Source organism: Drosophila biarmipes, chromosome 3L (genome assembly GCF_025231255.1).
Source record: "Drosophila biarmipes strain raj3 chromosome 3L, RU_DBia_V1.1, whole genome shotgun sequence".
Lineage (NCBI taxonomy): Eukaryota > Metazoa > Arthropoda > Insecta > Diptera > Drosophilidae > Drosophila > Drosophila biarmipes.
The window spans coordinates 15,547,719-15,575,628 of NC_066613.1; the positions used below are offsets into that span (position 1 = coordinate 15,547,719).

The following is a 27,910-nucleotide window of genomic DNA, read 5'->3' on the forward strand; positions in this document are numbered from 1 at the left end:
AAATATATTGTGCAGAAATAAAGAAAAACTAGAGATTTACCCAGTGGGTAAGTGGGTTAAGTTGGCAATTGGCGTCCACGCTGATTTGTATTGACATGTCACGGTAATCGGATATGGGGCAGAAATTATGGCGACGATGACTTGTTGAACGCCATAAAATGGGAGTAATAAAATGTGGCACATAAGGGGGGATAATAAAACTAGGCACAACAAATAAAAGATCATAAATCAAACTGGTCCTATTGATAAACAAATTCTAGCGCATACGCATTTTTACTCATTTGAAAAGGGGGGTTAAATAAAATGTGCATGGCCATTAAGGCAATTGCTTGGGGAAACATTAAACAAAACAAACTTTAATATTATAAATTCTGATTTTACAGGCTATAATTGATCAGTTGAAAAAGTAATAAATAACATGGGCATGTGCAGCTGTTTGAGAACAGAAAATTATTTTATAAATTCGGAACTTTGCAGATTATAAAACATAATAATTTAATTTATTTATTTTGGGTTCAGAAAAAAGCGTTTATTCTTGAGTATTATTTACTAGTTTTGGTTCAATATTGTAAAAATCTAGATACAATTTATTTACTTTGGTTTTAGATAATGCGGTTCTCGCTGAATATAATTTATTTGAACATCCTTTCATAGTTTTAGATCAAAACAGAAGAAACATTGATTTATTTGGGTTCAGATAAAGGTACCTATCTTTGAGTTTTATTTACTTCAACATCTGTTCAAAAACTTTTAAGTTTGAGTTTTTTAAACTTCAACTCCAGTGCAGTAAACTCCCCTCGTTTTTTTCAAAATTTGTTTTTTACACTTCAATGCAGAGCGAAAATGTGATTTTTTTCCATCGTTTTTCGCTTCCCATTTTCCATTTCTGTTTGCCCGACGACGACGGGCCCCAAAATGGTTCACTGCACTTGACTCTGCGATTGTGGGCGGATGGCCGGGAAACCGGGCAACCGGGGAGGGGCTGCGTTTGCCAGGGGACCGGGGATTGGGTTTGTCAACGCTTTTATCCGATGCCCAGAGCGAAACAATATGCTCGGCGCGAGGGGCGAGATGTGGCGGAGGGCACAGCTTTAATTCTGCTTTTGTGGGGACCGCACACTCACATCAGGTGTGACATACAGCACAGAAGGGTTGGGTAGGGGAATTTCTGAGGGTGCGGTTTAAGGGTGTAGCCCAATGGAATGCCACTCAACTTTAAAGTTGCAGAGCTTCAAATGCAAATAAGAGTTTAAAGGGAGTGCATACACATTTTAAAAGAATTTTCTCCATGTTTTAATGCTTTGGTTCCGCTTTTAAAAATTAAACTTATTTTTTAGAGGAAAAAATGAATCACAATTGTAAGTCCATTAAACGAAAACCGCGTGTTAAATTTGTAATTTACAAGGCAAGAAAAAATATTTACACACATTCTTTACGGTCAGTGAAATACTCTAAAATTTCTTTGTTATAGAAGTACATATGTAAGATTTTAAAAATGTATTTTAATAAAATTTCTGATATCTTTAACTATCAAAAAAAATGTGCAACAGATAGAAATAGTTTAAATAAAAAATATATTATTCTCATTGACACAAATTTTAAACATTTAAATCTGAACTATAATCTTTAAAGCTTAGGTACATCTATAAAGGCTTATACCAAAGACCACACATATTATACACCCAATGTTACTAAAATAAAATTCCTGAAATCTGTTCATTTTATAAGAGCTCTTCTAAACAAGCGACCAGTATTTACACCGATATGTATACAAGAATTTCTTACTTGATCCTTTAAATTTGAAAGTGATAAAGTACATAAATATATTTGTTAACCCATAATAGCCTCCCGAAAACCCCTGGACCAGAACTCACCGCACTGCCCCCCGTTGAGGGCCAGGCCATCCTTGACGGCCTGCTGCTGCTGCTGGGCGTTGCTGCTGTGCAGTATGTCCGACAGGGAGAGCGACGAGGCAATCAGCTGGCGCTTCTCCTCGAAGTTGAGGAAGTCCATCGAGTTGCTGCGCTGCGGCGTGACAGTTATGGTCACCGACTTCTGCATTTTGGCCACCACACAGAGCTGCTGCTCCAGCTCCGAGGGGCCGGTGGACTGGGCGTTGGGCGAGTCCGGCGGCGTGGCAGCCTGGGCGGAGGGAAAATCGATGCCATCGGTGAGATCGGGCGGTGGAAGTTGCTGCTGCTGCTGCTGCTGTTGCAACTGCAATTGTTGCTGCTGCTGCTGCTGCTGGTAATTGTGGTTTAATTGCAACTGGTGTTGCTGATGCTGCCCGTAGTAGCTGAAGGCGGACTGGGCCGTGGCCGCCGAGTACGAGGGTGGACCCAAGGGCGAGTGGGGTGGGGCATGGGCCACCCTAGAGGCGGCGGCCGGCGACAACTGGTAGCCCCCGCTGACGGGGGAGTTCTGGCCATCGTGCCCATTGATGGCCGCCACCAAGGTGGCCAGATTATTGCGACTGGTGTTGCCCCGCTGCTGCGCCTGGAACTTCTGTTGCTGCTGCAACTGTTGCAGCAACTGTTGCTGCTGCTGCTGGTACGCCATCGGCGGATGTTGCTGCTGTGCGCTGGTGTTGCAGTTGCCGCTGCCGCTGCTGTTGCTGCCGTTGCTGTTGCTGCTGCCCGTCGACTGTTGGCTCTGCAACTTGTTGCTGCGCAGCGACATGGTGCTCGTCGAGTGCTGCAGACACCTACTCCTCCATTGTCACGTGACTGTGGCTGGTCGGCTAATTGGCGGTTAACACGCCCGTGTGCGTGGCTTTTCCTGGATTTTCACCCTCACTTCACTCTCCTTGTGTCACTTTTTCAAGGGTTTCACTTTTGTTTTTGGCGCCTTAATTGCTGCAATTAAAATGTGGTTGGTTGGCTGTCGGCGGTTGCATGTTGCCCGCGTGTTCTGGGGCAGCAGGCAACAGCAGCCACAGTTTAGCTAGACACTTGTCACTACATTTTCGCAGACATTCTTGGTATCATAATTAGCATTGGCCACTGACAAAGGGCAGGAAAATCACAGTCTCATCTCTTCACACTTTTTTAGATTTTAGTGGTTTATTATCTGGTATTTATTAGAATTAACTGGTTCAAGTAATATTTTGTAATGCATATTTTCACATCCTATTTCGTAAATCTTATAGTACTCAGATCATTTAAAATATATGTGCCTTCATTTAGTTTAATTATTTTTTCAACTAATAGATGCTAAATCCCTAACTTAATATTGATTCACTAGTCTATTTTAATCCTCGATTTGCCACAGTTGGTCAGTGATAAAATAACACAATCAACAGCAATATTTCCCACATGGTTTCCCCCTTTGGAGAAAATTAACTGAAAATGCAGCCGGCTGCATCTTCCACAAATGCCACAAAAGCCACAGTAAAAACACACAGAAACCAACCACTTGTCGTTGTCATCATCAAAAACGCTGCAATTGCCGACAGCTGGAGAAGATTTTCTATGCCAAAAAGATGGGGGAAAACCCCCGGGGTGGGGAAAATGGAGTGAGTGGCGGCACACTGATGGAGTAGAGATGGAAATCCATCCAAGGAAATGGAGCATCATCATGTGCACTGCACCACTGCACCACTTGAACTGAAACAAAAGAAGCCAAAAGCGAGCAGGAGGGAAAAGGGCTCCAAAGGATTTCTGGAGGATGGCCAAAGGCAACAAAGGAAGCGGCCAAGGACGAGGGAGCCGAGGGGGAGGTCTCTTCAGATTGAAGTGTCCATGGGGAAATCGAGTGTAACCAAGCCAAGAGGGTTAAGGAAGGGGGCTAAGCACACGAGGGGCGGCTACTTTCCGAGCCAATTTCCAGCTCTTTAAGATAAGCGAAAGGGGTTAAATTGTTGCGATAATGCTAAATGATTCAGGGAAGTATTCAAAAAAATTAAAGGCTGTAAAAATATTATAAATAAAAAAATATAAAAATAGAAACATGAGATTAGCATTGAAAATTATCTAGAAAAGTAGTATAAATTGAATGTGTAATCAAAAAAAAAAACTTCTTTTCATAATCATTTACCAAAAATGCCAGCATTAACGTAAATTAAATAGAGATAATGCCATATTACATTTGACTCTCTTAAAAAAAAACCCTTATTTATCCATGTACTTTGTGAAAACTCAGCAAAATAAATACTTTTTAGGGAATCCAACTAAAAAGAACAAAAACCACGCCGCCACACAAAGTGTGAAAATGCATTCAAGTCCCGCTGGCGAAATAAATCCCTTTTGCCGACCAGACAAACTGAAATCCAAACTCAAATGGAAGGCCAAAAAGTTTTACCAGCAGAATTTAAAATCCCGCCCATAGAAAAACTCCTGGGAAGGTCAAAGGGCAACGAGTTGAGTCAGCTCGAGCTGGAGAAAATCTTATTAGAATGCATACTGGAGCGCAGGTAGAAACCAGACAAAAGATGTGGCAGGGCCCAAGGTAGAAAGGGAGAAACAGGAGACACGCAAAGTGCACAGGTAAGCGGAATTACGGCGAGATGATGATGATGACAGGATACACAAAAAGCAGGGAACCGTCGGGCAATCGAAGAAAAAATAATAAACCAACCTTGCACGACAGCTGGAACCCGGAGATATAGGGGGATTCCAGAGGAACACGAATACTCGGTAGTACTAAAGGCAGCCCGGAGCAGGAGATTATAACTGCGGCGTATTAAAATTCAATGTGCGTTCTTCCCTTAATTCGACTCGTTCTGCTTTTTGTTGAACTTGTTTTCGCTTTTCTGTATTTCTTATAGCAAACATTCCCTATTAAATATAAAGGGAAATTTTAGAAAAACACTGGAATTAAAATTCAAGTCTTGAAGCCTGAATTATGGAGATTAATTTTCCATTTTTCCAACTCCAAGAATTATAAATATTTACTATCAATATCAATGGATACTTTATCTAATCTTGTGGTCAATTAAGAAAGAAGCTACATATATCATGTATAATATTTATAATTTTAGAAAAACACTGAAATTCAAATTCAAATCTTGAATTTCATGAATTATAAATATTTACTATCTATTTTAGCCCAATGGATACTTTATCTAATCTTATGGTCAATTAAGAAAGGAGCTACATATATCATCTTTCATATTTATAATTACCGCTGGTCTTGAAAGTTTTTCTATATTTTTAGTTTGCGGCCCTTTTAGGCCTACTTTTAACGGCCACTTTTAAAGGTTTTTCTATTTATATTTTTTTAACTTCTTGCTTGGTTTGCTGGCGCACAAAGTCGATAAAAAGGCAGAGAATTGGTAACCAGAACAGCGCTGGGCGAAATCTTGGCTAAGAGTAACAGTAACTAGGCTTTTGTGGTCTGCTGTCCGATGTTTTGTGGTTGCTTGAGCTGCCTGTTCCAGTGCACTGACTTTTGGCTCGTTAGCTTCGATTCTGTTTTGAGTCGGCAGTTAGTTAGCTTTTTATTTTTTATTCAGTTTTGTGGATTTGGCGCGCGACTCACATTAAAAAGGCGGCCGGGCGAGAATTGAAGAGAGCCCAGGAAGTGCAGGGGGAAATGGGCGAGGGGGCTATGAATGTGGAACATTTGTTGCCAAAGACGATGAAAAAATAATACACAACAAAATTAGGGCCTTAAACAATAGTAGCTTTAATTTTTTGGAACACAATTTTATTTAAATATTTAAATTAAATATTTGTAGTGCTAGATTTTATTTGGTAAATCCTTGGTTTTGAAAGTAAGTATAAAATAATTTATAATTACAATAAATTCATTTATTTAATCGCCATGCTAACAATTACTACACTACATTTTTTTTATTTCCACAACATTTGCTTTAATGAACATCCATTGAAACGGCGTGCGAGAGAGACGGCGCCAAAGGAGGGAGAGAGAGAGGCGATTAAATTAGCAAATGCGTCGAGTGTGCAGGGGCGGCGCAAAAGGGGGGCTCAAGGGGATGTTGGGTAGGGTGCAACATGCATATTGCACATTGCACATGTGGAACGACGCCGGGCAAGTTGCAACGTCAGCAGGCGCATATTAAAAAAAAATATATGAGGAAAAAGCTGCAACAAAGAGCGCCTATCCCCCTCTCACTCGCTCGCAGCCGCCGTCCCTTTCCCACTCGCCTTGTGGCAAGTTCATTGAACCTCATTTACAGTTCAGTAGTTTAGCGATTTTATTCTCATGGGAAAGAGACGGCAGCAGTGGGTGCTGAAAGAGACGGACAGAGTGAGAGGGAGGCCCGACTTTTATTTTTTGGGGCAACTCGGGCTTTGCGAAAAAGTAAGCCCAATACAGTCCAAAGTCTAGAAAGCAAACATTTGAAAAAAACTAGACCCATTTAACAATTTTATAATAATAGTATATAATTAAAAATGCCTAAAATCCCTTTCGATATTAACTGCATTTAATTATAAACTTTTTAATCGCTAAAAGCTTAGAAAAAACTGATGACTTTTTAAATTTCATCATATTTTTAAAAAGTTTATATCTTAAACAAATCAACAAAGATTTATGTTTACGATAATGTAAGGATGGTAAAAATCTAGTTAGTTTCTACTACTAAATGTAGTTAAAGTGATGGGAATATCCGGTTTAGGGAATTTCGCCTGTAATACCAAACAATGGACTGCAAAAAAATCAAAAAAAAAATGTGAGACAAGAAAGGAAAGCGTTGGGAACAAGATAGTAACAAAAACTAATGCGATTTGCGGCAGCTACATTGGCACAAAGAAAAAACACCTCCGAGATTCATGGATTTTTCGTTTGAGAGGCGCCGCCAGCCAAAAGCAATCAAATCCAATTAAGAGCAGGCAGAAAATCCAGAAAAAATTGGAGGTTAAAACGATAAAGGCAGAACTTCTTTTTTTTGACCAGAAAAATTGCTTATGTAAAAAAAGGTAAAAGAAAAGTAAAATAATAACAAACTCCTGCACACGCGACTTTATACAACAAATTTGTTAAAATCCATAAGGAAAATTGTTGTAGGAAAAAGAGGAAAAGGGGCAGAGGTAGAGGAAAAACGGAGGCAGCAACAAACAGAAAAGGCAACAAAAACCGAAACAGCAGCAATGGCAAAACCAACAACAATCAACTCTTTTCACCAGCTGTCGCACAGTGGGCTGCACAGTGGGCCGTTGGGGGTGGTAACCATTTGCTGTTCAATTGACTGTGCAGGAATTACTCCGAAAAAAAGATAACAACTTTTCTATTCCAAGAAACTAGCTAAATTGCTAAATATTTGGCTACATAAACGAAAGACATTATAGTATTTCTTATTCTTAGTTAAGTTAATCAGCTGATTCTGGCGCAGTGTGACCATATACCAACTCAATAACCACACAAAATACAATTTTTTCAGCTTCTTTTGGGATATAAATCTATGTTAATAATAATAAAGCACATAACAACATTATAACCAACACTTCAATGTATATCTCACAATTTAAATTTGTTCTTAAAAAAATGTTGATCACCCACTTCCAACCGAATGAAAACCCATCCCACTGTGCCCATGCAGCACAATCCATAAGTACAAGTGTTCGGGGTTGCTGCTAATGGAACACAATTCACAATTCACTGGGAACTCGCTATCTCTTTCTGCACCCCTCTCTTTCGTCGGCTTCATCTCCCTCTCCCTCTATCGTTGCAACAACGACAATGGCAACAACAAAAGCAAAACACCGGCAGACAGCAAAAACCAATGGACAAGTACAAAAACAAAACGGTGGCCAAGAGTCGTCATCCTCAGTTGTTTTTGTTGTTTTGGCAAAACTTCTACTCCCCGGAGATGGAAAAGAGATGGCTATATGGGGGGAGAGAGAGAGGGGGAGAAGTTGCCGTTGCCGGCAGTTAGTGCGTTCGCATAAATTTAAATTTGCGCGCAAACGGCGCCCACAAAGCCGAACAAAAAATGTAAAGCAACTACAGTGTGCATCCTATCAAAAAAACGTTGTATAACTGGTAAATTTTAGTAATTTTCCACAAAAAGTATTGAAATTTGAAGTTTTGGTGGGTAGGCAAGGTCACACTGGTCATTTTAAAGAACAAGTAAGAACAGCTGGTAACATTAGCACAATTCTTAAGCTGAATAATTTATCATTAATTCACACCATAATATTTTTAACAGATTAAACAAAAATAAAACAAACAATGATTTCCACTACAATTCTATTCAAATGTTAAAGAAAATTTCCTGGGGATCGACTTATAATAGTTCCTTCACCCATCAAAATTAATTTCAGTTAAAGAAGCTCCACTGTTTGAAAACAACAAGGAAAGGCAATAAAAGGCAGCCGGAGAATGCGTTTTTTGGGGGTTGCTGGATGCTGCAAAGGGGGTGTTCCAGAAACAGGGGGTGGCATGGATGTATATAGTGTGTGTGGGGGGCGAAAGTCGGAGCAAAGTGGAGTAGACTGAAGTCTGGAGCACAACAAAAAGTAGTGAAGGCGACAGTGGAAGGAAAGCCTAGGAGAGGGTGCCAGAATCCCGCAGTATACACACCACTACCAGACTTTTCCCGTACACATAAAAATGGGTGGGAAAAAAAGAAGAAAGGCAGAGGAATCTGTCTAGACAACATTGTAAGTAGATGAAAATATTTGGTTGGAAAAATCAGCCAAGGAAATGATGAAATATGCAATTTCCTACCCCTTCTGCCCGTCTCTTTCTCTTCCTTCTGCTGCTCTATCACTATCTCTTTCCGGGCAGGTAATAGCATTTTTTGATAAGGAAGCAATTGTAGCACATTTCTCTGTTATTTTTTCAATTGCACCATCGTGAAACTCGTGTTACGGATAAGATAACACACGTTAGCGCTGTATTTTTTCACATTTTTCCACTTTTCATGTGTAAATTCCATTTAGCGAACAAGCGTGATGCGGGAAATTAATTTATTTAGGCATATTTAACATATTTATGCATATAAACAAAAGGCAGCTGCCAGAAATTATTGTAAGGCCTTTTTTGTTTACTCAATTGGTTTCAAGAAAAAAGAGAGAGTGAGATGGGGTAACTGTTTATTGTTATTTTCTGTTTATGCTATTTTTATGGCTCCCCATTCAGATTTTTTTGCACTCTTTTGTGTTATTGATTTCACTTTTTTACGAGGCATTTCTGGATGGTTTTTTAGATTACTAGAGGTGGAGGTTTAATTAAAAATTTTAATAATATTTATGGTCATAAAATAAACCTCTAATATATTAAATGATCTGAACATTTAAGAACTTTATGGTTTACACTTTTTTTTAGTTTTTAGTTTTATTATTTTTTATTAATTTCTGATCACTTTTATTTTTATTTTACTTTATTTTTAAACATTTCGATTATTTTTGGTATGGAAACCATTTTTTGACAATCCCCAGATACATTTTTTCTTATGGAGCGTCCACTGTGATCGGATTCCTATAAAAATATTTTTTCTGCGGACTTTGTGGCGCTTTGCTGTGCAACACCTGTCGCAGCTGATTTTTCATTCACAATATTTATTTATCGCTCTATTTTCTTAGCTGCATATCGCGTGGTGAAATTCCTATGGAAAAGCCATTAAAATAAGCAAAGGAATTTTAGTTTAAGTTTCTCAGAGAGAATTCGACTGTCTGGCGGTGTGTGTATGTGTGTGTGTGTGTGATTCGTGTGTGAAGAGAGAAGTTGTAAAACCGGATTTTCCTTTTGGGCGCTTTCGTAGTTTCAGTTGCCTTTTGCACTTTGTCTCGATCTTCGATTTTCAAAACCCATTTGTAATCAATTTTGGGATCTCAAAGTGTTAGATCAATTTTCATTTTCTCCCAGCTTTTCTTTTCTTTTACTTTGCTTTTTCTTTTTCATTAGCACTTACACTTGTTGATTATTTAATATATTCTCTTTATTGCCCTTTCTTGCGTTTTTCCTCGCTCTTCTTTTATTTCTCAGCTATTTATTAATAATTTATTCAAATCAAACTGACGCACGCACACTGCGGCACGTACTCACACGTACGGGCACGTACACACACACGAACGACAAGCGACGCGCCGCAAAAACAACAAAAACAACGAAAAAGGCGGCGAAAAAATCGAAATTATCTTTTGCCTTTCGGCGTGAAATTAAACTAAAATGGAATTTAGTTAATGGAATTTAACAAAGCCACCGACGACGGCTGGGCCTCGGCGTCGAATTCTCGAACCACAAAATTACAATTTATCCGCGAGTTCGTCTGCGTTCGAAAAAAATTTTTTGTTTATGTTGTGTGGCCAGTTGCGGTGAGGCGGATTACGTCGAATTTTTTATTGCCGCTCTTGGCGGTATTTTACGTAGGCCCTGCTGAGGTCACACCGAAGTTTGTCGGCTACGTAACGTAAGCACACGTAACTAGTAACGTGGTGTTTTTTATTCGTTTATTCTCTCTGTTTACTTCTGGCGGCGAGTTCAACAACCAAATTTTCAGCGACGTAAGCGATAGTAAGCGTAAGTGTTAGCGTAAGGAAAGAAAAAAATGTGCTCTGCGGTCATACTGCACCGCTCTCTTTTTCCTCTCTTAAGAGTTGCTCTTTTACACTTTATTTTAAATTTTTTCCATAAGTTTAAAATGTTTTAAGTTATTTTACCAGAGATTAAACAACAATTTAATAATTAGTTATTGTTTACTTAGATAAAAAAATTTACTTAATAAATCTGATATTGGCATTATAGAAAGAAGAGTAGCAATAAATAAGTTCAGTTTTTATTTAAAATTTAACTTAAGTTGAGCATTTTCAACTTTTAAATTCTCTCCACTCTCTTTTTTTAAGTAAGAGCGTATCAAAGAAAAGTGGCTAAAAATTCAAAAATTTGGCGCCAAAAACTAGTGCACTGAATATTTTGTCGTATTATGGATTTTGTGCATAGTTTTGAAATACAATCAAATAAAATATGTATAATTACTTTTTCAGATGGATTCTTAAATTTTCTCAAACTAAATACGAATTGTTTATTTATTGTATGTTCCTATCTTTTGCCGCAAATCCAAATACATTCTATTTTTTTACTACCAAATTTATCAAAAATGTTTTAAATGAGTACATCCACTTATAAATTGAAAATTTCTTAGTTCTCTATATTACTTTCCCTTAATAAGACTTTAAATTATATTCTGTACGCCACATGTAAATTACTAGCTAATAAACACAAATGTGCAATGCACATAGAGACCGTGTAAATATTTACAAGGAACTTAATTTGGTTCACCGCTGTTAATTATGGGAACTCAAATTGAATTAGTTTTGCCCATTGATTTGCAATTCACAGCCCACAGCCCCCACCACCCGATGATAATTGCCAATTTGAATGGAAGTCAGAGTCTGGGAAATGTCGGAAAACTATTGAAAACCAATTTGCATTCCATGCCACAAGTATCCAAATATATTAATTCCCCCTCTCAAAAACTTAAATCCCTCCCCGGACCAATGGGGCAATCGGCAACGAAATAAATGCCGAAGAAAAACAAGAGCCGCACTTCAAACGCAATTTCACCTTGTTTTCCCAAAAACACACACAACAAAAATAGTGGATAAACAATGGCGCGAGGCAAATCTCTTTTTGGCCATATATAACTTTTCGGTAAGGAATTTCCCAAGCTGCTGCTCAAGAATTTTCACGAGTGGTGGAGTCTCCTATTTTTAGGCCCACCACAAAAACAACGCACAGTGGGCATTCGAAAGAGTGAACACTCAGCATTTTAAAGTTTAAAAGTGTGGGAAAATTATATAAATTATTGAAGAGTGTATAGAAACTTTTTTTTTTATAAATTTGAAACTATTTTGTGTTATTATACGTAAAAGTGATATTTTTGGTCATGTTTATTTTTATAATAATTTTTGTAAATTATATTATTTCCATAAAAACTTGAATAAGTTTCGGAAACATGCATGATGTTTTTTTAAATACCTATATTATACGATTTAAAATTAAATTTTTTATTTTTATTTAGGTTTCCCTGTACACAAGAAAAAAACAACCACTAAGCAGAACTAATTTATTTCTGTTTTAATTCGAAACTACCTACACAAGTAAATATACATACATATGCATGTGAATATATTTACAAACAGATTTTATATATAGTAATTACTACAGAGTATATATAACAGGAAACGGAAGCGTCGTTCGCTCTAGTTGGATGCTTTATTTCAGAGACAGTGGGGAATAAGGGGGAAAATGAGGAAAAAGCAGATGAAAACTCAACGCAGGAATTTTTTGTTGCTCCAAAATGCCGGCAATGAAAAGCGCAGGTCCAAATGAAAAGCAGAAAGGAAAATCTGGGGAGAGACAGTTTTTTGAGAGAGAGCAAAACAAAAGCAGTTTGAGAACAACTAGAGGTTTGCGAAGCATTGCTTTTAGCTGCTATATTTATAGCATGCGAGAAATTTTTCATGGGTTTGGAAGTGACTTTAAAACTATGATAAAAATTGATGAATTTAAATAAAAAAAATATAAAACTGATATTAACGAATTAACATCTGCATATAATTAACTTACATATAATTAATAATATGAAAATAAGAAAAAATTGAATTATAATGGGGTGAAACTTATTATAAAGAAGAATTAATAGAAAAATTAATTATTTTAGTATAAACTATTTCGGTAGCTTAGCCTAATTATTTTAAGTGATTAAAATATAAAAAAAATGAAAAAACTGAATAGGAACCAAAAGTATATTCTTTCTATCATAATTTTGATTACTTTTGGAATTTGGAATAAAGCATTTTTTCAGCCTACAGAATGGCATCTGTTATTTCAATAACTGGAGTTGAAACAAAAACATCTAAAGTTAGGGTTGTGAAAACCTTTTGCGAGACAGCTTGTTGCGAGCAAAAGTAGTGATGCACTGATTAAATCAGCAAACAGTTCAGCGTTTTATTCGGACGCCAAGGAAAGTTTCCCACCCCCCAGAAAATTCCCCCTCGTTCCGAGCGAACAATTCGTCTTCAATGTCAGTTTTCCCAACTTCTTTACCCCCCACTCTCCTACATTTTCCCCAGCTTCTTGCGCATTTTCACACAACCGTCTTATCCTTCAGCAAAATTAACTTGAGAAGCTTGATAAAAGGGCTGCCATTCATTCATTCAGCAGCTTTGCCGAAAACTGTTCTCAATGCCAAAAGCTGCCAACTTAATTTATATTGTATTTAAAATGCAAAATGCACAACATTCAACAATGGGCGAAAGCAAAGGAAAGTGGGCGAGTGTGGGATAGTGGAAAAGTGGGAGAGGCGCAGCTGAAAAGCTACTTTAATTCTACGACTTGACAAATTGAATGTTTGCAGAGTGGGAAAAGCGGAACGATAAAGGAGACATTTAAACTGGAAAAAAACAGGTGAGGCTTGTGTTGCAATAAAATATACTAAAATATAATATTCACTTTTGATAGATTTTTGGATTATTCGGTGTACAATTTAACATAAAACGCAAAAAATATATAACCATATTATATTTCATATTGAAATTCCCAGATTTTAACAATACAAAGTTAAAAAAAAAAACAAGTTGGCAGAGCTAAGCATTCAACTTCTATTGAAGTACACATAAGTATTGTTTATGAAAACCTTTTAAATATACTAATATATAATTTACATCTTGAATAGATTTTGGATATTTTAAAAATATCATATTTAATGCTCAATTTTTCTGATTTCAACTTTAAAAAATTATAAAAACAGGTTGGCAGAGCTCCGAATTCCACTTCTAGTGAAACATATGATTTTTCACAGTGCACAATCAGCTGCATTTAGACAATAGAAATGCAAGGGGGTCAAGAAAAATGGGGCTCACAAAGGGTAACCAAGGCAACCCCTGTTTCGAGGCCTTCGCTTTGGAATTCTCTGGGAATTATTTCTATTTCGGACATGCCCAGGAATCTCTGGCAGTCATAACGATAATTGACAATCTGGCCAAGTCAAATTAACATTGCTAGAGGTCAAATTGCATTTGCTCGGGGAATTTCTGATTGCTTCCGTTTTTTCGACCCATTGTTATAGTATATCTGTGAAGACCGCTGCCCGAAAATACAACATACATAGGTAAACACAGCTCTATTAGGAATGCAATGCACGCAACGCAAAGCGGCCATAAAGACGTTTGGGCCAAAGCAGCAGCCAAATTAAAACGGGCCAGAAACAGTAGCCAAAATAACAAAAAAATGAAAAAACACAACAACAGAAAATGAGCAGACGTGCCACGGTCAAGAGTGACCTCTAACCCACCGCCCACCGCCCCTTTCGTGGGCCACCACCCACCTAGTAGAGCCAAGAGTCAACTAAGGTTTTACTATAAAAGCCAGGGCTTTTGCGACTGTTTAATCATATCAGTTTCTGTTCAGTCAGCGGATACAACCAAAAACAATCCATCCAAGATGTTCAAGTTTGTGAGTATCTAAGGGATAAAGGATAATAAAGTGCCCGAAAAAAAAACAATTTATAAGAAAATATTGTGTTAAAAAATAAATCATTAGGGTTCAAAACAATAGGAACTACTCAATAACTATTTTCATTACCTCACCAAGTATTAAAGAGATTTTAAAATTATTTTCACTTGTTAAATAATATAAAATATACAGTGCTCAACAAAACAAAAACAAAAACTAAATTAATTTATGATAGGAAAACAACAATTTTGGGTAAAAAATACAAAGTTTCCATTAATAAAAAATAGTTTTTGAAGATATAACAATTTTTCATTTCACATAAAAAGTATAATACAATAAAATATACAGTGCTAAGCAAAAGGAAATTCAAACATGCATAACAATAAAAATATAAAGGCATTTTTTATTTATAATCTAAATTCACAATTTTTAAGTTTTTAAACAGTATGAGCTGTTTCCTATTGATATTCCATTTGATCTTTAAGTCTTCTTTTGTTAAACTAGGTCCATTATTACTCCTAGGGCTGTAATTACTATCCTTGACTAATCAAATCCTCCCCTTTCCCCGACTCCATAACCAGTTCGCTCTGTGCCTGTGCGCCCTGTTGGCCGTTGCCTGTGGCAAGCCGCAGTTCCTGACCGCCTACAGTGCGGCCTCCCCCCTGGTGGCTGCCTCGCCGTACGCCTACTCCAGTGGCCTCTACGCCTCCCCGTACAGTGCGGCCTACACCAGCGGCGTCTACGCCACGCCCTACGCCTACGGAGCCTACAGCCCCTACAGCAGCGCCCTCTACCTGAGACGCTGAAGCGGGTGCACACCGTACTTGGATAATTCCTGACGACGACGACCTAATGAACAAATAAACCTGATAAAACAGATAAAGATTCACAGACCAAAGGCCAGCTATTTGCTGTCATTTGCTTTGAGCAACTGCAGATTAAAAGGGGGCTAAAAAATGGGAGTGGCCAGGCCCCGCACTCGAAAAAATGCACTCGTTAAACAATATTGCACTCTTAAACACACTGGAAAAATACAACAAAAAATTGGCAACAATAAAAGACCAAAAACATTTCAAAATAGTAAAAAATTTGTATTTATATTCGAAAAATTAAAACATTTAAATTTAGAATAAATAGAAAAGGAAATAGATTTTTACAAATTCTTATTTTTTAAAGCTATGTTTATAAGGCATTCATACTTCTTTTTATTATTTTTTTCATAAAAATATTTTAGCTTAGACTTAATGCCATATTTTTGCTAGCTTTTTCCGCAGTGTAGAGTGTTTGTGGAAGCAAAAGAGGCGTGTTTTAAAATATTTACGAATTTGTTGCTGTCGTTGTTGCCGGTTTTGCTTGGCAATTTCCGTTAGCTATCAAAAACATTCGCTTTGCCTCGTATATCATGTTTCATGTGGCAAACCGGGGGTTTTCGGGTAGCTTTAGGGGGCGTTGCAAAAGGGGGTGGCAGAAGGGGCAGGGCTATGGGGTCGGGGGTCAACTGTCGCTGGCATGCGTCGGCGTGCATTTGCATCGCTGCTAAAATGTGCAAATTATGGCAACTAAGTTGCCTTATGTTGTCCCAAGCACGCAATGGGTTAAGTGGGATGCACTCGAAAAAATCACAAAAATATAACTCTTTTTTTACTATCATTTTGACCAGAAAAATAATAGACTTTAGAGAAACATAGTTCATACATCATACATATTTCAAAAGACAAGCAAAAGGTAATTGTTTATCACGGCTTCCAAAGAACTTACTAAGGTTTTGAAATAATTTGTTATGGAGCTCAAGAGTATGCAGCAATATAAATTTAATCCCATTGCTAAGGCTCTTCCTAAGCAGCATACTTTTAGACACCTTCAAGATTGATATTTTCCCAATTACTTAAATTATTTCAATCTTCAAAGTACGGAAAATAGTTTAAAATCAAATAAAAAATATTGAAAAATAAAAAAAAATACTTTAGAGTGTAGGGAGTGGCAGGGACTTTCTTTGAGCCTCTGATTCACTTTCCCCCGCTGCCACCTTAGCACACAGCCCTGCATTTCCGGCTCACACTTTCCCTGCCTTTCTCTTTCCCTTTTCAGTCCTATTTCTCATTTTCAGACGTCAGCTTCAGTGTCGCCATTTGCATAATGCATGTGTGCTAGTGTGCTGGTGTACTGGTGCAAGTGTTTGCAGCATCCTTTCAGGCGCAATTGTGCACCGTGGTCCTGCGAAAAAAGAGCATCAAAATGCATATGGAAATTGGCCCGAAATGAAAAATATGTGCAACATCCTGAATAAATGCATTTAGATAAGGCAAATGTGGTTAAATGTTGAATAATGTTCATGCTAATGTTGTTTTCCACTTGATTGGCCTGAAGGAGAAGGCACTCCACAGTGGAATAATGCGGTAAAGCATAAATAATGTAAATAAAATGAGTTGCAAATAAATCAAAAGGCTATGAGGGAAGCTAATGGCCAAGAAAAATAGGAGCTTACATTATTCATAAGCATAAAATGTTGTTGATCCTGTTTAAAAAATACAGATATAAAATGACACTGGGATTTTGTGGCCATATTATGAACCAATACAAAAGTTTTAACCACATTAACCTCAACATTTTCCTTTACGCCCCGAAGTTAACCACATAATTTCCCGCCCTTTAATGCCCACAATGTAGAAATAAAAACGGCAATCAACTTTTCACTTAACTTGCCATTAATTTGCCATTGTTTTCTTAGGACTTTGTCGCCCACAGAGCAAACAGAAACTGTTTTTCCAGGCCGACACACCACGGTACTTTTGCGGAGGGGAAAAGCGGGGGAAAAGCGGGGGAAAAGCAGGAAAAATCTGTCATCAGCAGGGTGCCTACCTCAAAACTTCTACTTCTTTTTATTTTCTCTTTGAGCTTAGAGCAAACTTTAAGATGTGTGTGTATAAAAAAAGTGAAGCGGGAAAATTTGGCAAAATCTAAATCTAATTTGCATCGTGGGGCGGATAATGGTAAGCCACAGGAGGCGGCGACTTGCAAAAGAAAGCACCCACGCACCACGCTTTTCCGAATTTTCCGCCCCCTCTATATCTTTTTCGCATACGCACACGCAGGGGAATGTCAAAAGTCATTGCATATTTTTCGGGAGCATTTCTTCGACGTACCTTATCCTCCCACACTCCCATACAGACACATCCTTCGATTTTCCAGACTGTGTAGTCCATCAATGTCAAACTTACCTGTAAGAAAAGAGAAGAGCACAAAAGGTGATGAGATAAAAGAGCATTCGTGGTCTGGGGAATGGCAGGAATAATTCAGGTTAAATAAAGTTAAGTGTTTGCATGGCCCCTCACGTAAATAACAATATCAAATGAGCCATCAAAAAAATTCTTGGGGAAGATGCGACTACCAGGTGCTTCTTAACGGGATGAAGGGGGGCTTTAACTGTAGGATATTTCAAATAAATAAAATATTTACTTTTTGGTCGATATGTAAATTTATTAATGGGATTTCTGATTGTTTAATTTCAAAAAAGAAATGCGTAGGAATAATTAAAAAACCTAAGTTATTATTTTTAACCTGCAGATTAGAAAATACATCTTAACATTCATTAATTTTGCCTTGAGAAAACAAATAATTAAAATTAATAATTTGGGGATAACACAAACCACTTTGTTTTTTAATAATAATGTTAACTTTAAGTGTCTAAAACTATGCAACAAAATATTTTTAGCTCAGAAGTACAATAAATTGTTATAGTATATACTAGTACTATACTTTTTCTCAGTGGTTTCCCACAAATGTAGGAGACATTGCCACTTCATTGGCCTTTTGAGCTGCCCACGCAATGTTTGTTCTTGAAATGTTTTGCTTTGTGGCCATTGGACTAAGTGAATGGCACGCCAAATCAAATTTAAATAAACGTCAGCGTTATTCTTCAGGAATGTAGATAATTAAGTTTACCAACAGAGACAAAGAAGGATAATTAAACGTGGTCGCAAAGAAACTTTGTTAGTGTTAGTTTCATTAATTTCAACACTTCTTCGGCAATTTAAAAATTGTATATAAAATATTTAAACTCCGAAGATACACTATTTAAGATTCAACCATTTAAAATCATCTCCTCTCCCAGGATTCGTCTACTTTCCGTGCCATAAGCCCTCTTGAATTTCAAGTAAAGCGTTTCCCTGGTTATAATTTATTAGTAAATCATTGCGCTTATCAATTTTCGCCCCTGTTTAATGATGGCCACTGGCGAGAATTCCGGGCCGACACGCAATTAATTGCCGGACTATTAGCAGGGCGAACAAAAGGAGCCAACAAAGCACTCAACAAGTGATTACACCACGCTATCCTTTCTTCGAGGGTTTTTCCTTTTTTTGTTGGGCTTGAAACATATTTAACCCCGTCGAAACGGTAAGGACAAAGGATGCCGGGCGCCTTTTGTTCGTATTCCCGGGACTATTAAAAATTCATTGCTCAAGTGTGAGTGTGGAAATGAACAACAGTTTTCAGCCAACCTCTGTTAAAAATGCAGGACAACAATTTCCGTTTCCTGTCGCCGGGACGGTGTTTCAATCTCAATTGCTGCTGCTTTCGCTTGCGAAACATCCTGGCCCAAAAATAATAAAAGGAAAGCGAAGGATAATGTCGGCCTATTAGCCAGGGCCCAAATCAAAGTGCTGATGGGCTGGAAAGCGTTTGGCGCTGACAGGACATCTCAATTGGCACTCCACTCCATCGGCCCCTTATATCTCTTTTTCTCTGGGAGTATCTCCCCGCTCCACTGTATGTGTATCCTACAGATATCCTTTTTTGCTCCTATATTTCGCCGTTTTCTCTGATTACGCACACACGCAAGATAGAGTCAAGTCTGGCGTTAAATTGAATCCGCGGCACAATTTTTTCTTCACATTGCAGCGCGTTCAACGTGGCGTATAATCGATTTTCATTCAGTTTACCCACGTTTCCACATTTGTATATGAAATTCTTTTATTTTTTCAGACTTGTAAATTTTCTCAGCCGTCGTTGGTAAAGGTTCGCGTCCAACTAAAACTAAAATCAATCGCAAAGGCGGTCAAAATAAAAGAAAACTGTCACAATGACCATTGGTTGTGAAAACGTACACTGGGAAAATTGTAAAAAAAAGTAAGCGAAAAAAACATAAAAATTTTATAGAACAGATATAAAAACAAAATAAAATACATATATAGTGTAAACAGTATTTTTAATACCTTTCATTGAGTCATACTTTTAAAAATTTTAAAATATATTTTTTTCAAGTTTCTGATTTAGGATTTTGTTTCTTTATTTATAAATTTAGTAGACAATAAACAATTCATAAATTGCAAAATTTCCTTAAAGTGATAGGCTGGCAGGTCATTAAGTCAACGTGAAACGAAGCTTAGAAGGTCGTAAAAAAGAATAGAGCACCAAAACATAAAACCCACATAAATCAATAGTGGAAAAGGCATACAAAAAATGGCATGAGATGAGCACAAAATGGAAATGGTTACGAGTGCTAAATAAAATTAAAGCAGTAGCTAACTCTTAACAAGCTACCATGATTTACCCAACAAAATTATTAAAAGTACACATTTATTTTGATAACTTCCATTAAAAGTTATTAGTTTGTTCAAAGCCGCGAGGTAATAATATTAATAATATTTTAGAACCAAGTTAATCAAATTAAACTTTGCCTGACAATACCTTCACCACAAAGTTATCCTGCCTTTCTATAGAAAAAAAACATTTCTTCAGCAGGGAAAACTTTAAATTTTCTCCAAACTTTCCCTGCAGCTCGGGAGATGGCTCAGTTCAACTTGTCATTGGCCAGATCCGTGTCCGAGTGGCACGACCTGAAAGTTTGCATAAAGAATTCTCTTTCCCTGGCCGCCCGCAACAACAAACTGGGCCGTAATTACATGAGCAACTTTCCGCCTGGCCAACATGGCGTATGAGTAACCGCTTTTATTGTCATTTGCCGCGCTACTCAATAAACTCAGCAAGGGGTGAGTGGAAAATCAGAGGGCGGTGGGCTTGGGGTGGGGTTTGCAGAGCTTTGAATGCAATTATGTGCAGCACATGACCAGAATTCAGTCACCGAAGAGGCAGCGGTGGAGGGGTAAGTGTAGGTGGACAACCACCGGAAGGATGTCGGAAGGATGCGTCGGTAGGGGTTGATGTCAGGTAAGTGGGGCAAGCAAATAAAATATAAATAAATAGCAGCGGCCGGGCCAAACGAGAAAAACAGTAAACAGCGACACGGAAAAAATATAGGACAGTTAAAAATGATATTTTAATCATTAAATAATATATAATTTAAATAATATATACTTATTTAAAAATGCTTTATTAAAACACAAAAATGTAAAATTATAATTATACTTGTAAATGGTAAGGACTTTGTTTTTAAGTTACTTTATGAAGACATTTTTAGAGGGTCAAAAGACTTTAGCTTTCAGCGCCTTTCTATTAAAGATATTAATAAAATAATTGAATTATTTATATATAATGTAAAAAATATCCGTTATAAAAACATTGTTTTTAATTTATTCAGATAAAATATATTTATTTATTACTTTATTATCTAATAAAACATCCATGTTATATAGGGCTTTCTATTTCATTGAACGATTAGTTACACAAATTGGTAAAATAATAAACGTGGAAAATATATTTTTGATAAACTTAAAAACATTTTCCCGTGCAGCCGGAAAATCAACAACGAAATTGGAACTTTGATTGTTTTCAAATAAGCGAGGAGTATTAAATTTTTAAGCCAGGCAATTTGCCAGCACGGTGGTCACAGTCTTCCCGCCCCGCCCACCAGCCCGCCGCCCATTTTGGCCCATCTTTTGCAAGTTTTCTTTTTGACCAAACCCAAATTGAGGCTTAAGTTGGTCATTTGCGGTCGACGTTGTCTCCGCTGTCTCCGTTGTTGTTGGTTACCTTTTGACTTGTTTTCTTTTTTTGTTGAGCTTTTCCTTTAGGTTTTCCCCCGGCCCGTTGTTTAGTTTGATGTGACTACGGGGAAAACTGAAGTGGCTGGGGTGGGAAAGGTTCAAGGACTCACATTTGATTTGTCCGTCTGCGTCTCGTTCTGCAAATAAAGATAATCTTTCCCAGAGCTGCGCATTTTTATGGTAATTTCCCAGGGTTTCGCTTTTCGCCAAAAAGTGAAACCGAATAAAAAACAGCAAAACTGGCGTGGGGAAGCCCCTGATTCAATGTCAAATTGTTGGGGCAAGTGCCAAGCCCACAGCAGCAGTGCATTCAAACTCAAAATGAGTTGCTTCTTGGCCAACTCGAAGCGCCTAGAAGATGCCACAGAAAAATATAAAGAAAAACAGTCCAAAACGGGAAAATTTTAAACTCAATTTTTGAGAGGCAAAGTTGGCGGCGAAATTGATTTTGTAAGGATTTCTGTAAGTGAAATGAAATTGGGCGGCAAATTCAAACTTCATTTGTAAATGTGCATAACTCAGTTTGCCAACAAGTTAAATGTTTTATGAAGGGAGCTACTTTTCAGGGCTGTGTATAACTCGGGATTTCGACAACTGCAAGAGCTAGAAAGTTAGGATTCAATGTATTTAGGTATTTAATCAATAAAAATGTTTATATACCTAGTTCCAGTACCATCAGTTAATGTGTCTTAAGAGTCGTTAGCAATCGTTTAGCACGGCTAAAGTATCTATCAATCATTCCATCGGTTTCATTAGTTAACCCCACACTAAACAGCTAATGACGTCAATAAGCAAAACTCATGCTGCATCGAAATATTTCATTTAATTTTTCCTTTCCTCCACGTTTTTGGCACAAGTTGCAAATTAAATTTAGATTTCATGCACGTAACTTGGGGAGCCATTGAGGCAGCAACGCTACAAGAACCTTAATTACTTGGCCAACTTGCTGCGGATGCTGTCCCCGTGCCCCATCCCCTGCTCAGCTCCCTTTGCTGTGGGAGAAATGCCAAGAAGCATCTGAGTGAAAGGGGAGAAAGGGGAGAAGGAGAGAGTTGAGGATGCAGGCGAAGGGAGCGAAATCAATACGCGAAACATTAACTCGAGCACTAAAGACACGCCATGGAGTCATTAAGTTTCCCCCATGCAAAGCACTGAGAACAAAAATGGCCTATAACTAACCCAGAATTTCGAGGCATAAACAAAATTATTAGCTTTGTAATTACACCATTAAATAAAATAGTGTTATCTGAAAAAATACTTAAGCTTGCCTAAAACAAAGAAAGGTTTTTTTGTAGACCAGAAATAGCTGCCTTTAAAAATAAAAAAAAAACATATAAACATAAAATTAAAAAAATAAAACATATTAGAATTTGTTTTTTTACAAAACTCCTAAGGATTTTGGTTGATAGATACATATAAGAAAAATCTCTTAAGGTGTACAAAAATCGTATAAAATATATATTAAACATTTCTTCCAGTGTCAGCACCCACTTATACTAAAGGCCACAGGGTTTCTGTGTGGGTGTGATTAAAGCAAAGGAAGCTGTCGACGCCATCATCGAACAGTTTGTCATAAACGGCGCCATATTGACAGAAAAAAATTGAAAAAAAGGGCAACACAACTGCAAAAATTGTTGACAGGGATAACGGACGAAAAAGGACCAAGTAGTAACTATAGAAGATGCTAATGAAATATTATCAACATTTGTCAATATTCGCCCAACCGAAGGTCCAGAGGAAAATTAAAAACTGTGGCGCAAAAAAAACGGATTACATATATGTGATAAATAAGTATTATAATGATTTTAGTGATTTTTCTTTTAAATCAATAAATGCCAGAAAAATAATAAATTTATTTTATATTAAAGATTCCTCGTTTGTTGATTTTTCTGCAGCTCAAATCTAAACCCAAAAGGGCTGAATAATTAAGCAACCATTCGTTCCAACTGTTAAGTCACCCGTAAATCAAGCCCCAAATAAATTTCAAATCAATAACTTTTTAAACAATCAACAAAATCCAAAAATAAAACTTTTCAAAGATGCGAAAGAAACTCATAAATTTTATATGAACAACATCAGGTTTGAATGGAATGTTCATGGATTTCCACTTGAGATATCAATTTTTGTGGCACAACCTTCTTTTGGGGAAACATTGCTGGCAACATTTTACGACAAAGAAAAGTTTGTCTACCCCCTCGATGCCGTTTCATCATCAGTCTGCTAATTTCATTTCGTACGAACACCCACAACAATTGTACACTGGGGAAAATGAGGCACCAAATATTTAAAAATATAAATTATTTATAAATGAAATTTTTAAATTGACTTATTATTACCTATCGAAATGAACTCTAGCTCAATAATAATTCTAGTTTTCATCCAATGTTTTAAATTTTTTGGAATGTTGTAACACGATTACAATTGAGTTTTTTTATCTTTCTATCAATCTTTTTATTGTTCTAAATTTTTAAAAAATTTGTTTTTTTTGTGTAGGCTTTTATGGAAAAGATTTCGCAGCTGTCGCCGTTGAGACAAGCTCATCAAATGTTTCCAAATCGATTCCATCATTTAAAGCATATTAGACCAGTCAACACATGTGTGCGTGGGGCAAAGGGAGGGCGATGAAAATAGAAGGAGAGGGCAGGAAATCCTTGGCAGGATGTGCGACACATTGCGCTTTGAACTTGTTGGGAAAAGCCTGGAAAAAAGGCGCTGGCGAAGTGTCGTAATTTAATTAAGTTTCGCACCAAATGACAGGCAAAACAGAAGTGGAAATGAGAGGAAAGTCAAAGAAAAAGTATAAAAATTACCAGGAAAATTGCATAAAAAAAGGAAGGATAAAGCGCAGACAAAAGGACATTGATTACTGCAGAGCAAAATGAACCTTCCCGCGAAATTCTGTGAAATTTCAATGAAATTTACCCAATTTAGCAAATTGGCGTCATAAATATCAATATTAACTGCGATATTGCAGAGCTTGTTAAGGTTGCGGATTAGGAAACGATGGCTTGTTATAGCAAATCGTGCGATGCAGTAATTAAGTAATTTAGTGGGTATAAAAACTGCACAGCTTGTCCTATATGTTTCTACAAAATGTTAAACGCTGCTAATTGAGCAATAACTGGGATTTGTATTTATTAATTGTGGACCTAATTATAGAAAATGGGGGAAAGAAGCATAGCTGAGATACTTTAAATTAGCATTAAGCTTTCTAAAATACCAAGCACTTTTACCATATCATTTTTATTTAATTCAAGAGAGTTATTTCATAAAAATACACATAAAGAGGGCTCACAAACATATTTAATTAAAAGTTAATTGCAAAAATGAAAGGGAGCCCGCATGACTGTAAACCAATTAATAAATCATTGCAAAGCAATCAATCAAAACGAGGTGCAGACCTAAAGGACCGCGCACAACCATCGACCGGTTAGCATTACAGGACACAATGGAGTCCCGGAAAATACCCAAACGCACCGCAATTTCCGAGGGGCCGCCCACCAATTTCCCGGCTTTCAGCCCATTCTCATCTCATTTTCCGATGCCGTCAACTGTTGCACACTGCACATGCGAATGACACACAATGACAGCGGCTAATTAAGCTATCAAAGTGTACAACTGGGACTCACCTTGGTACAGTGGTAACTCGCTTATTGAAATTATGATAAGAAACCTTCATTCGACTTAAGTATACAATTCAGTCACTTGGTTTTTGAAGATTCAGATGGTTTAGTCTTAAAAATCACTTATTATAATTATAACAAATTGCTTATTCTCATTAAAAAAATAAAAAAAGCGATTAAAAATATACTTAATACTTTTCACATAACTAAAATATAAATATATATTTTTGTAGTTTATCTTTTGGGTTTTTCGGTAACAAAATTATTGATAAAAAAAATTAAAATGATTGAGGGAAGGTCTGGGTTCGAGTCCACCGGCGGTACTTTCATTAATAGCATGACTTGTATAGTATATAAAGTATATTTTAATTTACTGAAAATTGATTGGCAAAATGGAATATCCACGTCAGTTCATCCAAGGACTCACCTCTGTACAGTGGAAACTCGCCGTCGCTGTGGCTGTGGCACAGCATTATGGGACTTCGACAGCGCGAGGCGGCGACCATGATGCCAGTTTTGTGGATACTCAGTTGATTATTGCTACTAGCCGCTGATGTTGCTGGCGTGGCTGCTGCAGTTGCAGCTGCTGCTGCTGCGCTTGCCGCTGCGGAAGCTGCTGCATTTGCTGCGGTTGTGCCCAGGGAGTAAGAACGCGACACATGACTCAAGGTGCGGCGTCTTATGGTGGCTGCATTCGCCGATGTTGCTGCTGCAGCAGTGGTTGCACTGCGATAATGGTGTTGCGGTGTGGAATACTGATTCCTGGTGGCCTGCATCTGCAGTTGCAGTTGCTGGTAGCCGCCTAGCGACAGGTGGTGCTGCAGCGGTGGGTGGTGCGAGTGGTGCAAGTGTTGCTGCTGCTGTTGCTGATGCTGCTGCTGCTGCTGCTGCTGCAACGACTGGTGTTGCTGCTGTGCGGGCTGGTGTTGCTGGGGGGCTTGGAAGGGCGGATGCGAATGCTGGTGCTGCAGCAACTGTCGCTGGTGTTGCTGCTGCTGCTGCTGCACCGCCGCCATCTGGAATTGCTGCTGCAACTGTTGCAGCAAGTCGTGCTGCAGCTGCTCATTGGTCCTGCCATTGCTGTCCTTTTCCGGGTTAGGGTTCGGCGGATTTGGGTTCTGCTGCTGCTTCTCCCAGGGTCCGTTGCTATCGCTGCTGTAATCCAGCTTGAGGCTTATTTTGCGTAGTCTTGGGCAATCCAAATTTAAACTAGACCATTGCGTTTGGGCCGCTGGATATTATCTCCAGTTACAGGAAAATCTCTACAAGTGACTCAATCTAATTTAAGTCCTACTTTCGAAAGTAAACGTACGATTTTGTAAATTATCTGATATATAAACTGATCGCCTTAACATTGAAAAGTATACTTTATTTTGTTAGAAACGTAAATTTAAATTTTAAATTGTGTCATTTTAAATGAACAAATCTCGACCAGTCCCAGAACCAAAACATTCTGAAATGTTTTTGAAACTTATTGGAATCATTTAAAAAGTTTTAGGTAAAATCTTTGGAAACTTTAAATTAAGACTTTGAAATACATTATTCAGGTTTTTATTTCTCCCATTTATGAAGTGTTATGAATACTTTTCATATCCTAGTCGTACTTCCTATAAATCAAAGTGATTTTTTTTAAATATTCCATATGATTCCAGGATGATTTGTATCAAAGATAATACGCAATGCTAACTAGACCATTGACTGCGGCGTGTCAAGGTCGCTGGCAGCTTCTTAAACCCACTTGAAAATTTTTATAAAAATCGGAGCTGCTTCGAGAAGGAACAGCTGTTGTTTGGTATTAAATTCTGGACCAGCCAGGAGTTATTTATTTATATTTATAAAAACACAGGGCACACACGGACGCGGAGGATGCGACGCATATGTATGTCACTGGAGGACCTAGTTCGAACAGGTTCTAATGGTATCTGGGCGAGAGCGAGGACTCGCGGCACTCTCTCCCGGGTGAAAAGTCCCGCTTTTCCGCTTTTCCGACCAGAGACGCTGGGCCAAAGTACGACGACTGATTGCGCCGAGCTTTGTTATCCTGCGGAAAAGCTGGTTGGCTGGCCATGGAGTCGAGAGAAAGGCCAGAAAGCGCAGTCAGCCGAGAGAGAGTGGGAGAAAGCCAGAGAGTTTGGCGGAGAAAGTCGGGAATCTGCGAGAGCCAAAAAGCACAGATAGCAAACAAATGGATCTATCTGAGGACCCACACCAAAAAGAGCCCCTATATGTAACTCCTTTTAAAAGAAATAATATATAAACTCCCTCTAAAATATAAAATAATATTTAAACCAAGGTAGGTTTTGCAAAGCTTGATTTTTAAAATACTTAAACTTTATTATAATATATATTGTTCTTTGATATTTCATCTATTAAATATCTAGAAGAATTTATACATTTATATATACATTTATACAGAATTTAGTAAATATTTTATCTATGGTTATTTAATAAGCATTATAAAATTCTTTAAATATTAAAAGTCTATATAAAAAAATATATACATTTTTCAGGACACATGAAGTTTTCGATTTTTTCACAGTGTAACCGAGAGTAAGAGAGAGAGGGATGCATTTGCTGATGTTTGGAAAAGTAGCCTTTGCTTTCGCTTGCATCCCAAAAAGGAGCAAAAGAGAGGGGAGCAGCGTATGTTTTGCCAACTCTTTTGATTCCTCTTTGCTGTTTACCGTTACTAGCGCACCCACAAGGGAGGAGAAAGGGAACAGTAAGAAGAAGCAACAGCAGCCACTAAAAGAAGAAGCAGAATGAACAGTTTGGCACAGTTTAGCATCGCAGATGAGCGCACAGTGTGACCAAAGTCGCATTTAAATCGACTTACGTCAAGGTTGTACTAAACTGTACCGCTAAAAAATCATTAAACATTTGTTCCAACGTATCGTTCTATAACTTAGTTATAACTTTAGCAATGAGCTGTTTTATTATTTTTTATGACTCATAATTATGATGTAACCGACACATTGCTAC

At 37.7% G+C, this 27,910-nt stretch overlaps 3 protein-coding genes across 10 annotated transcripts in view; 1 reads left to right on the plus strand and 2 right to left on the minus strand.

The window, feature by feature from the left end:
- Positions 1-27,910, minus strand: part of LOC108034793 (protein nutcracker) — a 102,336-nt gene that overhangs the window by 69,529 nt on the left and 4,897 nt on the right. For 2 of the 8 annotated variants that reach the window (XM_017109781.2, XM_017109777.2), the window contains exons 1-2: positions 9,818-10,194; positions 1,875-2,855 (exon numbers count right to left, since the gene is read on the minus strand). The exons of 2 other annotated variants lie outside the window; for them this stretch is intronic. In XM_017109781.2, the coding sequence (XP_016965270.1) occupies positions 1,875-2,679 (805 nt within the window). In that variant the 5' untranslated portion in view covers positions 2,680-2,855; positions 9,818-10,194. Of the gene's footprint in view, positions 1-1,874; positions 2,873-9,817; positions 10,202-27,910 lie in introns of those variants that run through there. 4 more of the 8 variants (XM_017109784.2, XM_017109780.3, XM_050886501.1 and 1 more) reach the window with 4 other exon arrangements.
- On the plus strand, positions 14,281-15,439 carry LOC108034795 (uncharacterized). The gene is made up of 2 exons (XM_017109792.2): positions 14,281-14,361; positions 14,943-15,439. The coding sequence occupies exons 1-2, from the start codon at positions 14,350-14,352 to the stop codon at positions 15,165-15,167; spliced, it is 237 nt and encodes a 78-aa protein (XP_016965281.1). The 5' UTR covers positions 14,281-14,349; the 3' UTR covers positions 15,168-15,439.
- On the minus strand, positions 17,506-26,926 carry LOC127010491 (transcriptional regulator ovo-like). Its single transcript, XM_050886438.1, has 3 exons — positions 26,825-26,926; positions 25,356-26,190; positions 17,506-17,579 (listed from the first exon to the last, which is right to left on the minus strand). The coding sequence occupies exons 2-3, from the start codon at positions 25,942-25,944 to the stop codon at positions 17,506-17,508; spliced, it is 663 nt and encodes a 220-aa protein (XP_050742395.1). The 5' UTR covers positions 25,945-26,190; positions 26,825-26,926.